This window comes from Astatotilapia calliptera, chromosome 15, assembly GCF_900246225.1.
Source record: "Astatotilapia calliptera chromosome 15, fAstCal1.2, whole genome shotgun sequence".
Lineage (NCBI taxonomy): Eukaryota > Metazoa > Chordata > Actinopteri > Cichliformes > Cichlidae > Astatotilapia > Astatotilapia calliptera.
In genome coordinates this window covers 25724231-25737942 of record NC_039316.1, presented here as the reverse complement: position 1 = coordinate 25737942, position 13712 = coordinate 25724231, and the positions used below count along the sequence as shown (strand labels likewise).

The 13712-nt window shown below is 41.3% G+C and overlaps 1 protein-coding gene across 1 annotated transcript; it reads left to right on the top strand.

The window, feature by feature from the left end:
- Positions 1-4740: 4740 nt before the first annotated feature.
- On the top strand, positions 4741-13695 carry tmem242 (transmembrane protein 242). Its single transcript, XM_026142692.1, has 4 exons — positions 4741-4927; positions 9806-9906; positions 12065-12202; positions 12720-13695. The coding sequence occupies exons 1-4, from the start codon at positions 4852-4854 to the stop codon at positions 12825-12827; spliced, it is 423 nt and encodes a 140-aa protein (XP_025998477.1). The 5' UTR covers positions 4741-4851; the 3' UTR covers positions 12828-13695.
- The last annotated feature ends 17 nt before the right edge of the window (positions 13696-13712 follow it).

Below are 13712 nucleotides of genomic sequence, written 5' to 3'. Positions count from 1 at the left end.
CCCGAACTAACACCAAAGTCACCAAATAACACAATTACACTTACTGATCAAGGCAGCAGGAGACCAGCAACTCCTGTGTGCTGTCAGGTAAAATTGCTGTTTTTGTCCATGGACGCTGGTGGGCCAGAGCGATTGAAACAACAAGCAGTAGAACTTCTCTTTCCTCACAGAAAAGGCTGTCTGATAGCAAAATAAAGCAGTAAACATATTCTTGATATAATGTACATTTAAACTGACATCAGTTTTATTAGGATGGAGGCTCATCTTGCGTGCCGGTGGCCCCGTCTGCTTCTCCGTAGGTGGAGCTTACTGACTGCCATCTACTGTGTGTAATACACTCACAATACATATGTACCTCATATACAGCCTCACTTCAAAAGACCTGAGCTATCCTTTTAAAGTGCATTATTTTTAACTAGGTGTACTTAATGCTCAACGCTCAACTTTACACCTACTGCCTACTGTACAGTATGTAACACAACACATTGCAAACAACAGTGGAACATTTCCCGTTTAATTTGAGGATAGCCTCACTCTTCACATTTTTTAGTACAACAGTTTACTTTTTAGTGACATTACCTTAGGACTGGCTTTCAGATCATCCAGCTCGAGGAATATCTTTTGAAACACTTCAAAAGTGTTTTTCAAAAGTGTTTTTCAGTTCTTTTGGGTAGCTGAGGTTGAGTGCATATATCAGCCCCATTAGCAAGGCACAGGCTCTGGGTACATCCAGGTCTGCTAGGACTTCTGTTCCTTCAAGTATGATCCTTGCGCTGGCTGGATCAGACGTTGTGGCACCTCTGGTTACAATCTTCATCACTTCATTGGTAATATCGCCGCCACCATCCTGGTAGATCAGAATCAATATAAATGTTTTAAGTAATCATACTTATACATGAGAGTAACACAAAATAGGGCTGCAACTAACAATTTTAGTTATCTGATTATGTCTGTGAAGGTTCTCTTTGCAAGCTCCTTTGACGATTATCTGATTAGTTGTTTGGTCCAGAAAATGTCAGAAAATGGTGAAAAATGTCAATGTTTCTCAGAGCCCAATATGATGACCTCAAATGTCAAACATATTCAGTTTGCTGTCATAGAGGAGTAAAGAAACCAGAAACGATTCACATTTATGAAGCTGAAACCAGAGAATTTGGACTTCTTTTTCTAAAATAATTACTTAAACCGATCAATCAATTATCAAAATAGTTGCCGATTAATTTAGAAATCAATTAATAATAGATTAGATCGTACCTCTAATACAAAGTATAGTCATGTCTGATTTACCTGCTCTTTGAAGAGATCCTCCTCCTTTTCCCTGAGATACACCACTAAGCCACGGATAGCGACCTCTCGCCTTCTCTCCACAGAATCGTCCTGTGAATAAGAAAAAGAATGTCGAACTGCTCTTCGAGGAGGATGGGTTTTTGATAATTACATCCAAAAAAAAAAAAAAAAGGATTGACTTTATATGGCCTGAACTGTACCAATTATAGATTTCCAGTGATAATCAAAATAATGAATTGATCATTTCAAAGAGCCATTTCTCTGAAATGATCAATTCATGAACTTGAAAAATCCAGGTAACAAATAGAAAAACTGCAAAATCTTGCAAATTACTCTGCCAATCATGATCCACATCACCTATAATTTGTTTTATTATTAAGTATTTATAGTTTTAATTGATATTTGTGCCTCAAGCTCTAAACAATAATTTGACATAGTTGAGTTGTAAACAGCTACCTTTTAAGACTCAATATCACCTATTGGAAAAAAAAGTGGATTATCCTATTTGAAATAAACTACATTTCATTCATTCATACCTCTAGCAGCATGTTCTGGATGCGCCGAATGCGCATTTTTGCAGCCCCTCCTCTTGAGGACAGCAAGGACATTATTTTCTGAGAGTACTGGTCCAGCTTTGCCATGAATGTTGTCTCCAGGTTAACAGTGGTGATCCTTCTGAATTCTTGGTTTATCTGTATAAAAAAAAGGCACAAATAGGCACAACATGTTAATGTATACAATTTACTTTAAAAGAATACATACTGCAAATTATCTTATGGAAAAATATTTACCTGAACTGCATCAAAAAGAGCAGGCCATCTTTCTTTCAGGTCATTGATTTTTGGTGCTTGATTGACAACTTCCTGCCTGCGAATGGAGAATGTTATGTTATGTTTCCAAATCAAAGATATTTTTTCTTAAGTGATACAACTGCGCTTATGTATCTGCAGTTAACACCCAAAAGAGCAAAATTATATTTTATGTGCTAATGCACACTCAATGTAATGTCATTAAAACAACTAGTTTATGAATGTTACTTAAGATCTTTCCTGTGGCGTTTCTACAACATGGCGTTCGCTTCCTCGCCCGCGTTTTTTGACTGAACTTTGACACAGGCTGTTCTTCAGCTAGGGCTCAATTAACAAACTTCAATCTCACATAAAAATAACTCTAGGACTTAAACATCAAAATGCATCGATGTTAAACCGAATGTATACTCAGTAACCTACATTTGTTTAGTCATGAATGTAAAATGGCCCAGCCTTTTGCTGGTCAAACCTTCATCAACGCTGCAACGATTTCAAAGTAGAAAGAAGAAAAACATGTATTACCCTGTCTTTGCAGAGTTAAAACTACTGCTACAGAAGCTCAGTGTCAATTAACACCATTTGGCTGCCACCGTAAAACAAAACTTAACAAAGACTAATGTTACGGTCGAATTACTTCACAAGTTAGCCAGAAGTGTAACGTTACTAGCTTATCACCACCACTCGCCGAGGAAGAGTTTAGTGTTGTGTAAAAAGGATTTCTTGCAGTGCGTGTTGATAGAGTTAAAGTTAGAGTTATTAGCTGCTGTGAATAAAACAAGGCAAAAAATTGTACTCACCACAAAGCTTTAACGTTTGATAATGTTCCGTACAAAATGCCGCTTCTCTGCTTTCTCTCTTTGCCTCCGTTTCTTTCGATCAGTGGTCTGAGAGCACAACATGTCCGGGCAAGTCAGCCTTGTACTCAGCTTTTAAAGGACGCTTACGAGATTTTTAAGTTGTATTAACTGAATACACTTTCATGTTAAGTTAACACAGAAATGTCTGTTCAAAATCGATATATTACTGAGCTAAGACTGTTTTCTTTATTTTCATTTCGACCAACTCATTAAATTAAGTTATCAACTGATTACAATGTGTACATGCAACAAACTTAATTTTTTATGCAGAAAAAGCTATTAATTTTAAGCTTTACTTACTAACCCCATGAATCATTTTTTAGAGTGTGGTCTTATGATTTAAACAGGCAAATGTTCAGCATTCAAACTACAGGTGAAGAATAGTCAAACCAGATGTTTCCCGTTATGTCGAGATCAGCTAGTCAAGTACACAACTATACAGCATGTTAACAAACCGTGAAAAAAGCCACACAAAAAATGAATGATTGCTGGTAACGGTTTCTATACATTAGTATTTACAAAGGGTATTTTGTGACTTACCTTCAAAATTACAGCGGTCCCCCGCTATAACGCGGTTCACCTTTCACCTCACTGTTTCGCAGAATTTTCAGTGCAAGTTTGCATGCTTTTTTTTTTTACATCACATTGTGTCCTGCGTCCCGATTGCTGCAGACAATCTCCTCCGTGACGTCTCTCCTGTACAGTACAGAATCGCTGCATCGATCGCTAGCAGTGTGACTCTGAAGTGCAGTACTGTATGCTCACGATAAGGACGAAACGTTTTGCACCACAAAAAATAAAATTGGCTACTTGATTTCACCTATCGCTGGTTATTTTTAGAACATAACACCCGTGATAAACGAGGGACAGCTGAGAAATATAACATTTGAATCCCTTTTCTCTTTTGCTCTGAGGCGCGGGGGGAAAATATCGACAAGTCGATGAACATCATTTACAGATATATTGGGTAAATGCCCGAGACATCTATAGAAATGTAAATTGCCGCTTGATTCATTCATTTGCTTAACTTGTTTTGGACCGTAAACAGGGCACAAATAGGACACCGGAAACAAAGCTCCCCACAGGAGTTTCCGCACCGGAAGTAGCATATGCTAACGTGCACATTTTCTTTTAAATATTAAACTTTATTAAGAAATAGTATACAGAACATGTGTACAACCAGAACAAAATTAACATATACCAGGGGGTGTAATACAAAGAATTACAAACATTCAAATAATTGGTAATTACTACAAATAGTAATAGTTTTCATAGCCTTTTTGTTAAGTGATCCACTAATCAATTTTATGTAACATAAAACATCATTATAGTAATGTTTAAAATTAGGCTTTTTGTTACTGTATTTGCATTTGTGAAAATAAAATTTAGCTAAGATAACTAACAAGTTTATTATAAAGTAAACATCTTCTTTTTTTGCCTTCAAAAGAAACAAAATACAACATTTTCTCATTTCACAGTAAAGTCTTTATAGAGATGTCCAGCAATGAATCTACTGAAGTCTTTCCAAAATGTTCTAGCGTATGAACAGATCCAGAAGAGGTGTTGCACAGTCTCAGGATTGTGGTCGCTGTATCAGAATCATATCCGGACTACAGATTCCTTTTTGTGTCCTTTAAAATGTTTGGGAGTGAGACTTCCTGTATGAGCCCGACATCGAATCTTTTTTTAAAAATAGACGATCTTTGGTTCGGGATTCCGTCTCTGTGGTTCTTTGCTCTGTGAAAAAAAAAAAAAACAAACTAAAAAATCATAAAATAAAGCTGTTGTACTATTTGTACATTTAAGTTTATTCTGTGTTCTCCTTTAACATAAACACACTTGTGTTCCTAGCTGCTTTGTTTCTGCTCGGACGTTTTACGGAAACGGACCGAAGCAACATGACAGCTGAGGAAGACCTGGATGTGACCGCGGGAGCAGAACGAGATGAAGAGGCCAAACTGCAGGTGTTAAAAGGTACCTGAGGGGGTCACCTGACCGGACTGCTGTCCACGCTGGCAGGAGGTGTTCGTAGGTTTCTGCTGTATGTTTTTCTGTTCGAGGCCACGACAATGTCGAGCTGCTGCGCCAGACTCCGCTGAAAAATCGGACATTTTCAGATTTGATTCGCTGTTAAAGGATTCCGCCGCATAGAAACACAAGATAAAGCATTTTTTCCTGAAGCTTAAATGTTTTCTGCTCAGTTCCGCTAAACAAAAAAGTCGAGTTGATTGGTTATTTCTGATGTAGTTACTAAATTATTTTCGTCTTCAGTCCCTTTCAGCAGATCAGACACTTGTTCTCAAATTCAAGTCAAATTATTTTAATGTCTAATCGAAAAGTAACTTCGGGTATCACGAGTTTTGGTGTTTTAGTACTTGTAATTAAAAATTGTAGAAATAAAGAACTTGCTTTGAGAGTTCTGCACAGAACAAATGTGATAGGGATTGTTGTCGTTGTTTTGAATTCACAGCAAGCCACCAGACCTCATTCAAAAAACATCAGTTTTCAGGAACGCCAGCATCGAGGACTCGTGTGTTCCTGCAAATAATATCTTTTTCTAGACGACGCCAGACTCAGTTCAGAACTATTGCATTTTAAGGGTTGTCTTTATAAAGGAGCATTTGAGAAATGTTATAAAGTTATTTTACTCAGGCTGTTTAATGAATTTTCTTTGGAACAAACAGTTATTTTAAGTCTGTGAAGGTTCTCAGTCATCCAGGTCATCGTAGTCAAAGGAGCTTGTAAAGAAAGGCGTCTGGACTGAAGAAGCTTCTCGGATGAGAGGTGAAACGTCTTCAAGTAACTTAAAGAAGTTACTTGAAGACGTTTCACCTCTCAGCCGAGAAGCTTCTTCAGTTCTAAGGTCAAATGGTGGAGAGTCCCAGATATAAACCTAGTGGGAGTGACCCCCCACAGAGGGACAAAAGGACCCCCTGATGATCCTCTAATCGCATGAGCCAAGGTGTGAAACTGGGTGTGGGTCCCAATCAGCCAGAGTTTCGGGTGTGTTCATTGTGAAACCTGGCCCCACCTTATCATGCGAATTCCTGAGATCAGATGGCCCAGGATGTGAGTGGGCGTTAAGGCGTCTGGGAAGGGATCTCAAAACTGGATTATAAATGGCAGAGAGTTGGTGTCGTAAAACCACCGCCTCTGTTCAAAGATGGTCGCTCACAGTGGACATAGATGGCTTCTTTCACTCCTCTTTCAAACCATCTGTCCTCTCTGTCCAAAATGTGAACATTGGCATCTTCGAAAGAGTGTCCTTTATCCTTAAGATGCAGATGGACTGCTGAGTCTCTTCCTGTGGAGGTGGCTCTTCTGTGTTGTGCCATGCGCTTGTGAAGTGGCTGTTGGGTCTCTCCAATGTAGAGGTCTGAGCATTCCTCGCTGCACTGTACAGCATACACCACATTGTTAAGTCTGTGTTTTGGCGTTTTGTCTTTCGGGTGAACCAGTTTTTGTCTGAGCGTGTTGCTGGGTCTGAAATGCACCGGGATGTCATGCTTGGAGAAAACTCTCCTGAGTTTCTCTGATACACCGGCTACATAGGGGATGACAATGTTGTTGCGTCTGTCTTTCTTATCCTCCCTCGCTGGTGTCTGGTCTTCTTTTCTGTGCCTCTTTGCTGACTTTAAGAACGCCCATTTAGGATAGCCGCACGTTTTGAGTGCTTCCTTTACATGTGTGTGTTCCTTCTTTTTTCCTTCAGGCTTAGAGGGAACATGTTCTGCCCGGTGGTGTAGGGTCCTAATTACTCCAAGTTTGTGTTCCAAAGGGTGATGGGAGTCAAAGAGGAGGTACTGGTCCGTGTGTGTGGGCTTCTGGTAAACTTCGATGTTGAGGTTGCCGTTCTCTTCAATGTGCACGGCGCAGTCCAGGAAAGGCAAACAGTTGTCCTTTGTGTCTTCCCTGGTGAACTTGATGTTTTTATCCACAGCGTTAATGTGCGCAGTGAAGGATTCCATTTCTTGTGTCTTGATTTTGACCCAGGTGTCGTCCACATATCTGTACCAGTGGCTGGGTACTCTTCCTTTGAAAGAGCCAAGAGCCTTCCTTTCCACTTCCTCCATGTAAAGGTTGGCTACAATAGGTGACATGATAAGGTGGGGCCAGGTTTCACAATGAACACACCCGAAACTCTGGCTGATTGGGACCCACACCCAGTTTCACACCTTGGCTCAGGCGATTAGAGGATCATCAGGGGGTCCTTTTGTCCCTCTGTGGGGGGTTACTCCCACTAGGTTTATATCTGGGACTCTCCACCATTTGACCTTAGAACTGAAGAAGCTTCTCGGATGAGAGGTGAAACGTCTTCAAGCAACTTAAAGAAGTCCAGACGCTTTTCTTTGCAAGCTCCCTTGACAGTTATTTTAAATTTTTCATTTATTTAAGTAAACCTGCCAAAGCTCCTTTTTACAGTTCAGAACACTGACACTGAAATGGAACCTCGGTCATCTCACATCTCAGGTCTACACATTAAGCCTCTGTGTTTCCACCAGACTCGATTTATTAAGTCTAATTGTTGAATGTTGCCATTGTGTTTCTTAAATTTTTACAGTCTTAGTTCAAGCAGTAGGATCAAAGCCATTCCTTTGATCCTGACCACCTCTCCAACCACTCTGTGCTGGGGAAAGTTTAATTGTAGATACATCCTATCTGAAAGATCTGTTTCTTTTGATGTAGGCTTCCTGGGTTTACGACCCTTTGGTCAGCAGGAGGTCTGACACACACACACACACACACACACACACACACACACACACACACACACACACACACACACACATTCTTACAGAAGTTCACACACATATGCATACAAATGCCTTGTCTTAGGACCATGTGGGCGTGGCTTTGTTCTGACGTGTTTTGTGTGAACGGTCTCTCAATAAAAGGTAGCAGGAGGAGGTCAGATCTGGGGGTCATTTTCGTGGTGGACACAGACGAGGCCTCCCTTGCGCAAATAATCGATCGATCGACTGTCTTGTTTTCTTCATGATGAATAAGTCTAGAATTAGCGGGGTTTGTGGAAACACAGACCCAACACGATTCAAACTCTGTTCTATTTAAGGTTCTTGTGATTTCGGAAATACAAGGTGGGCCATTTATATGGATACACCGTAATAACATGGGAATGGTTGGTGATATTAAAGTCCTGTTTGTGGCACATTAGTATATGTGAGGGGGCAAACTCCTCAAGATGGGTGGTGACCATGGTGGCCATTTAGAAGTCGGCCATCTTGGATACAACTTTTGTTTTTTCAATAGGAAGAGGGCCATGTGACACATCAAACTTATTGGTAATGTCACAAGAAAAACAATGGTGTGCTTGGTTTCAACGTAACTTTATTCTTTCATGAGTTATTTACAAGTTTCTCTTTGTTCACAGCCATTGACATGTCGAAGAGGTTAACACGTGAGGAGCAGATCGAAATTGTGTTGATATCTGGTGAACGCAGTAACCGAGTCATTGCAGCAGATTTCAATGCAAGACACCCTACGAGACCACCCATCTCCCATGCTACAGTTAGCTTCACTCAGCAAGAACCCACAGCGTAGCACTCGCCGCATGTCACTGGAGAGTAGCATTAGTCGAAAATCCCTTTGGCAGATATTAGCTACTCACAAATGGCACCCTTACAAACTCCATCTACTGCAGCATCTCAGCGAGGATGACCCAGATCGGCGCACAGAATTTGCAGAATGGGCAAAACAAAAATTGGAACCGGACCCTCAGTTCACGCAGAAGATTTTGTTCAGTGATGAGGCAAACTTTTATGTGAATGGTGAAGTTAACAAACAAAACCACCACTATTGGTCTGACACTAACCCACATTGGATGTATCCCTCCAAGACTGTTGGAACAACAAAAGTGATGGTTTGGTGTGGTATATGGGGTACAACAATAGTGGGTCCATTCTTCATCAATAGAAACCTCAAGGCCACTGGATATTTGAAATTGCTACATGATGATGTTTTTCCCTCTTTATGCACTGAAGCTGACACGTTCCCTGAGTTTTTCCAGCAAGATGGTGCACCACCACATTATGGGTGCCAGGTCCGAGCATTCCTAGATGAACAGTTTCCTGGAAAGTGGATTGGTCATCGTGGGCCAGTTGAAGGGCCCCCAAGGTCTCCCGATCTGACCCCCTTAGACTTTTATCTTTGGGGTCATCTGAAGGCAATTGTCTATGGTGTGAAGATACGAGATGTGCAGCACCTGAAACTACGGATACTGGATGGCTGTGCTGGCATTTCTCCTGCAGTGTTGCTATCAGTGTGTGAAGAGTGGGAGAAGAGGGTTGCACTGACAATCCAACACAATGGGCAGCACATTGAACACATTTTATAAGTGGTCAGAAACTTGTAAATAACTCATGAAAGAATAAAGTTACGTTGAAACCAAACACATCATTGTTTTTCTTGTGACATTACCAATAAGTTTGATGTGTCACATGGCCCTCTTCCTATTGAAAAAAACAAAAGTTGTATCCAAGATGGCCGACTTCCAAATGGCCACCATGGTCACCACCCATCTTGAGGAGTTTGCCCCCTCACATATACTAATGTGCCACAAACAGGACTTTAATATCACCAACCATTCCCATTTTATTACGATGTATCCATATAAATGACCCACCCTGTACATCAGCAGCTGTGCAAAAAGATTCAGACTGTAAGGTGAAACTTCAGAGTGGCACCTGTTAGCCACTCTAACTCTTCCTCCTAAAGGTTTTTTGCTGTTTACATTTGAGAAGCTACATGTAGAAGCATGTCCTGTGTCTGCTTTAATGGAGTGGTTGTGAACTTGTGGCGATTTCTCACCTGAGTGAGATCACTTCCTGTGTGCAGGTGCAGCATTTCTGACTACGGTGGCGTCCGCAGGGATGATCGCAGGATTCGGCTCCACATTGGCGCTCGCCAAGAAGAAAAGCCCGGAGTGGTTCAACAAGGTAAACTTAACCTGAGCTCACAGTGCAGGTGTTTGTTTCTCTCTCAGAATCATAACTCAGTCAGAAACTCATTCATGAAGCACACATTTGTAGATTGTCATCACTAATAAACATCTATAAATCCTCTGAGAAACAGCAGGAAAACGTTCTAACTGCAGAACCTCACAGAGAATCTCCATATTTTTCACTTGTTAAAAGGTAGAAGGAGTAACGTTGTCACCCGGCGGGCGGGCGGCGTGGACACCAAAGTTTGTGAAAAACGAGGCGACATAGATTCTTCAAATTGTTACCTACTAAATTTCAAATCTCAGTGACCTCGACATCGACCTCAAGGTCAGACGTCAAGTTTCCCTAAAATGTTGTGAATGCGATACGATGATGCAGGATTTTGAAATTAATGCCGTAGGTATGTCTACTTGGAGGCAGCGCCGGCAGTATTTATAATTTTATTGAGCTGAGGCTAATCATCAGTCTTTGGAAACTTAAAAATTGTGGATATTTTAACTTGAAAATGTAGCTGGACTGAGGATCTGATGGATGGCACACACTACTTCCGGTCCTTTTCCCATCCATTCGGAGGTTTCAGCGGTGCTTGCGTGAGAAGCTACCGATGCTAACAGCAGCTTGTTTATGGCCTCAGCCTCCTGAAGACAATCGATGGCTGTCCGCACATCTGCGATGACGTCCGCCTTCCCTCCTGACTCGTCTCGACCTGAAAATAGACTTTCCGTGAAGTCCTGGCGCGTGGCGGCCACAGCTGTTTGAGTTATTGGCGACTGGCGGGATCCGATTAATGCTGACGCACATGTGAGATAAATTTGGCGTGGAAGCACAGACGGATCTATTTCAGTCACAGACTCGTCTTTGTGGTCGTCTCTGAATCGAAGCCTCAGGCTGAGCTTCAGTTAGGAAATGTAAAATCTGATTAGAGGGTTGAGGTCATTAAAGTGCAGCTTTTACTCCGTTTCAGCTGAAAAGGAAAGACGTCAGCTGTGCTTCCTGTCCTCAAACATGGAGCTTGTAAATCCTTCAGGGAGGTGATGGAGGTGTGTAGAGAACATCTTGCACAGATGAGCTTTTATTTTTTCCTCAGATTTCCTTCTGAGGAAATAATGGCCACCAGCACCAAACTGTTGAAGAATTGGAGAACCCGAGCACTGGAGCATCCATTAAAACGAGATAAAGGTGTAACACTATTGCAGTTCATGGCGATTGTATGGGTCATTTTCACACTGAAGGAGTTAACCTGATGTCACTCAGAGCTTCAAGCACCTGTTAGCCATGAGTCACCAAAACACCTGAGTGAAGAGCTGAAGTTAGTTTTCGAGAACCCTTCAGGTTTGTCTGATTGGCGACCTTCAGCAGCAGCTCTTGGATTTTTTTTGCTCACTCTGAGGGTGAAAGTTACTTATTTTTCTATAAAGACAGGTTTTACAGATCTACTATAGTTTTTTTTTTTGCTTTACATTGCACTCTTGGCCCCAGAGAAGCTTAACGAGGAGATCGTGCTGCCACTCCTACTGCTAGGCCAGTTAGCCTCGAGGAGCTACAGAGATGTTTTTCTTTTAGAGCTGGAGCCGTCCAAGCGATCATCATGAGGTGTGAAGCGGATGAGCTCGGCGAGAGGGAGCACCGGGAGCTGATGCGTTAAAACGAGAGAGATTGCCACGCTCGGACCACATGTGATCGAACCGGGCTTCAGGATGCAGCAGGAAGTGATGTGGAGGGACGGCACAGACCGAGAGCTGACGCAGTCCAGGACATGCTGCAAAAACATTTCTGTGATTCTGTGATATTTATCTGTGAGCTGCTGGAAGGGGTTCATGTTTGTTGGAATTGTTCCAGTTTGGTTCAGCACAGTTCAGATTCCTCCATCATGTGACAGAGAGGATGACCTCACTCTGCTCCACCAACCGGACATGCAGCTGACACTTTAACGTCCGTTTCAGCTATTTGTTGAATTCCCTCATGTTTTTGGCTGTAAAAGTAATTTCACAGCTTCTGGGAGAAATAATTCCCGTAAGAAACGGGGAAACGTTTCTCCCACTGAAAACGCTACGTCCAGATGAACAGAATCAACTTTTGGAGAATTCCCGTAAGACCAAATGCAGCTGTAAAACCTGATGTCAGATTTTTTCCCTGCTTGTTTCCTGTTCAGGGCGTCACAGCGACGGCGGCAGTCCCGGAGAGCGGCGCATCTCTGGCCCTCAGAGCTCTGGGGTGGGGCTCGCTGTTCGCCTGGTGTGGAGTAGGCCTGCTCGGCTTCAGCGTGTGGAAAGTCCTCGGCGTTCACAGCGTATGTACCTGCAAATGGCTCAGTGCTGACTTTTATGTTTATTTCATAAATAATGAGCTTTATTCAGTCAGGATTTTATCACCTCTTTACCTGAACTTTTCTTTAAGGATTATAGTCTCTGAGAGGAAGAAAAATAAATTTTGTGAAATAAAGGCAATTTATTTATGAATAATTTCTACAATCCTACCAATAAAATTACAATTTGGACATAATGTTTGAAACATTTTCAGAAGAAAGTGTTGAACTAAAATTCTGAGAACGAATTTTAGTTGTTAAAGTAAAAAAAAAGGTCTAAAGAGAGAGTAGTTGATGTAGATGAGAAAGTTAGACTTCGTAAAACTAAACTAATTAAAACTTTCTTAATAAAGAAAAATCAAGTTGTAAAATTAAATTATTTAGAAAAATAAAATAATTGCACATTTTAATGTTATCAAATATTCAATTTACTGAAAGAATATGAAAAGTTCTCATTCTTGTCTTTATCTGTTTTTTCTTTTTTGTTGGTATAATGTTTCAGCTCCCAGAGTTCAGACAGAAGATGCAGTCCTTCTTCCCGTCCATCCCAAAGAGCGACATAGCTGGATCTGAACCTCTGGACTGGGATGCAGTCTTCAAGTCGAAGTGACTCAAATCATCAGTGGGGTGAAATCGAACGTGTACGCCGGCGTTTCTCAGACACTTGGCAGCTTTTTGTTTTTTTCTGGAAGCAGTGGAGGAGCCGAATGAACCTACGAACCACTTTGATCCCAGTTTGGTTCTAATTTGGTTCCAGCTTGTCGATAATGGATCAGCTGTAAGACGAACAGACTGAGTTCTGATTAGTTTTCCCCACCGATGGAAGCAGTTCTAGTAAAGACCATGGAAATGATATTTTTCTCTGAATGTGATTCTATAATTTCATTCTGAGTTGCTGCTTTCTTTGTGTTTTTTTTGCTGCTGGCAGTGTTCAAAGCTGTGAGATGAATGTAAAGAAGGTAGAACATTTCTGAAAATACTGTGTGAAAGGATCAAAATCAGGAATAAGAGGTTGAGAAAACGTTCAGTGGAGTTGAAATATTTAAGGAAAAGATAAATGCAGTTAATATTGAGCAGCTGCAGGCAGTTATTCTTTTACAACAGAAATCACTAATGAAATGTGCTCTTTGCACCTTTTTCTTTATGTATCGCTCTGATGCCTCAACTAATTTCTATTCAAAGTACTCAGGATGTTGACAGCGTCAATCAGCACGCTAAGGTTAGCTTAGCATACACAGCATGTATCTGACAGCAGCAGCTTCATCACATCCAAGTTATCTGTTTCTTCGTCATGCTGGTACTCCAGTATACAGTTTGTACATGCTGCATTCTCAGCTGCTGTATGAATTTATAACGTCTGCGTAGCCATGGATATCTGTTTTTCTAATAAAAGTAGAGGTCCCAGCACAGAGCCAAGGGGAACTCCACAGCTAACTTTTGTGGCTCCTTGTTCAACAAACTAAAATCTATCAGATGTACTGGTGTAATGTGGTTC

Bases quoted from the DNA above. Each gene is read 5' to 3' on its own strand.
- tmem242 (XM_026142692.1), top strand. From the start codon at position 4,852: ATGACAGCTGAGGAAGACCTGGATGTGACCGCGGGAGCAGAACGAGAT. The intron at 4,928-9,805 runs GTACCTGAGGGG...TCCTGTGTGCAG, and splicing joins CAAACTGCAGGTGTTAAAAG to GTGCAGCATTTCTGACTACG. The intron at 12,203-12,719 runs GTATGTACCTGC...ATAATGTTTCAG, and splicing joins AAGTCCTCGGCGTTCACAGC to CTCCCAGAGTTCAGACAGAA.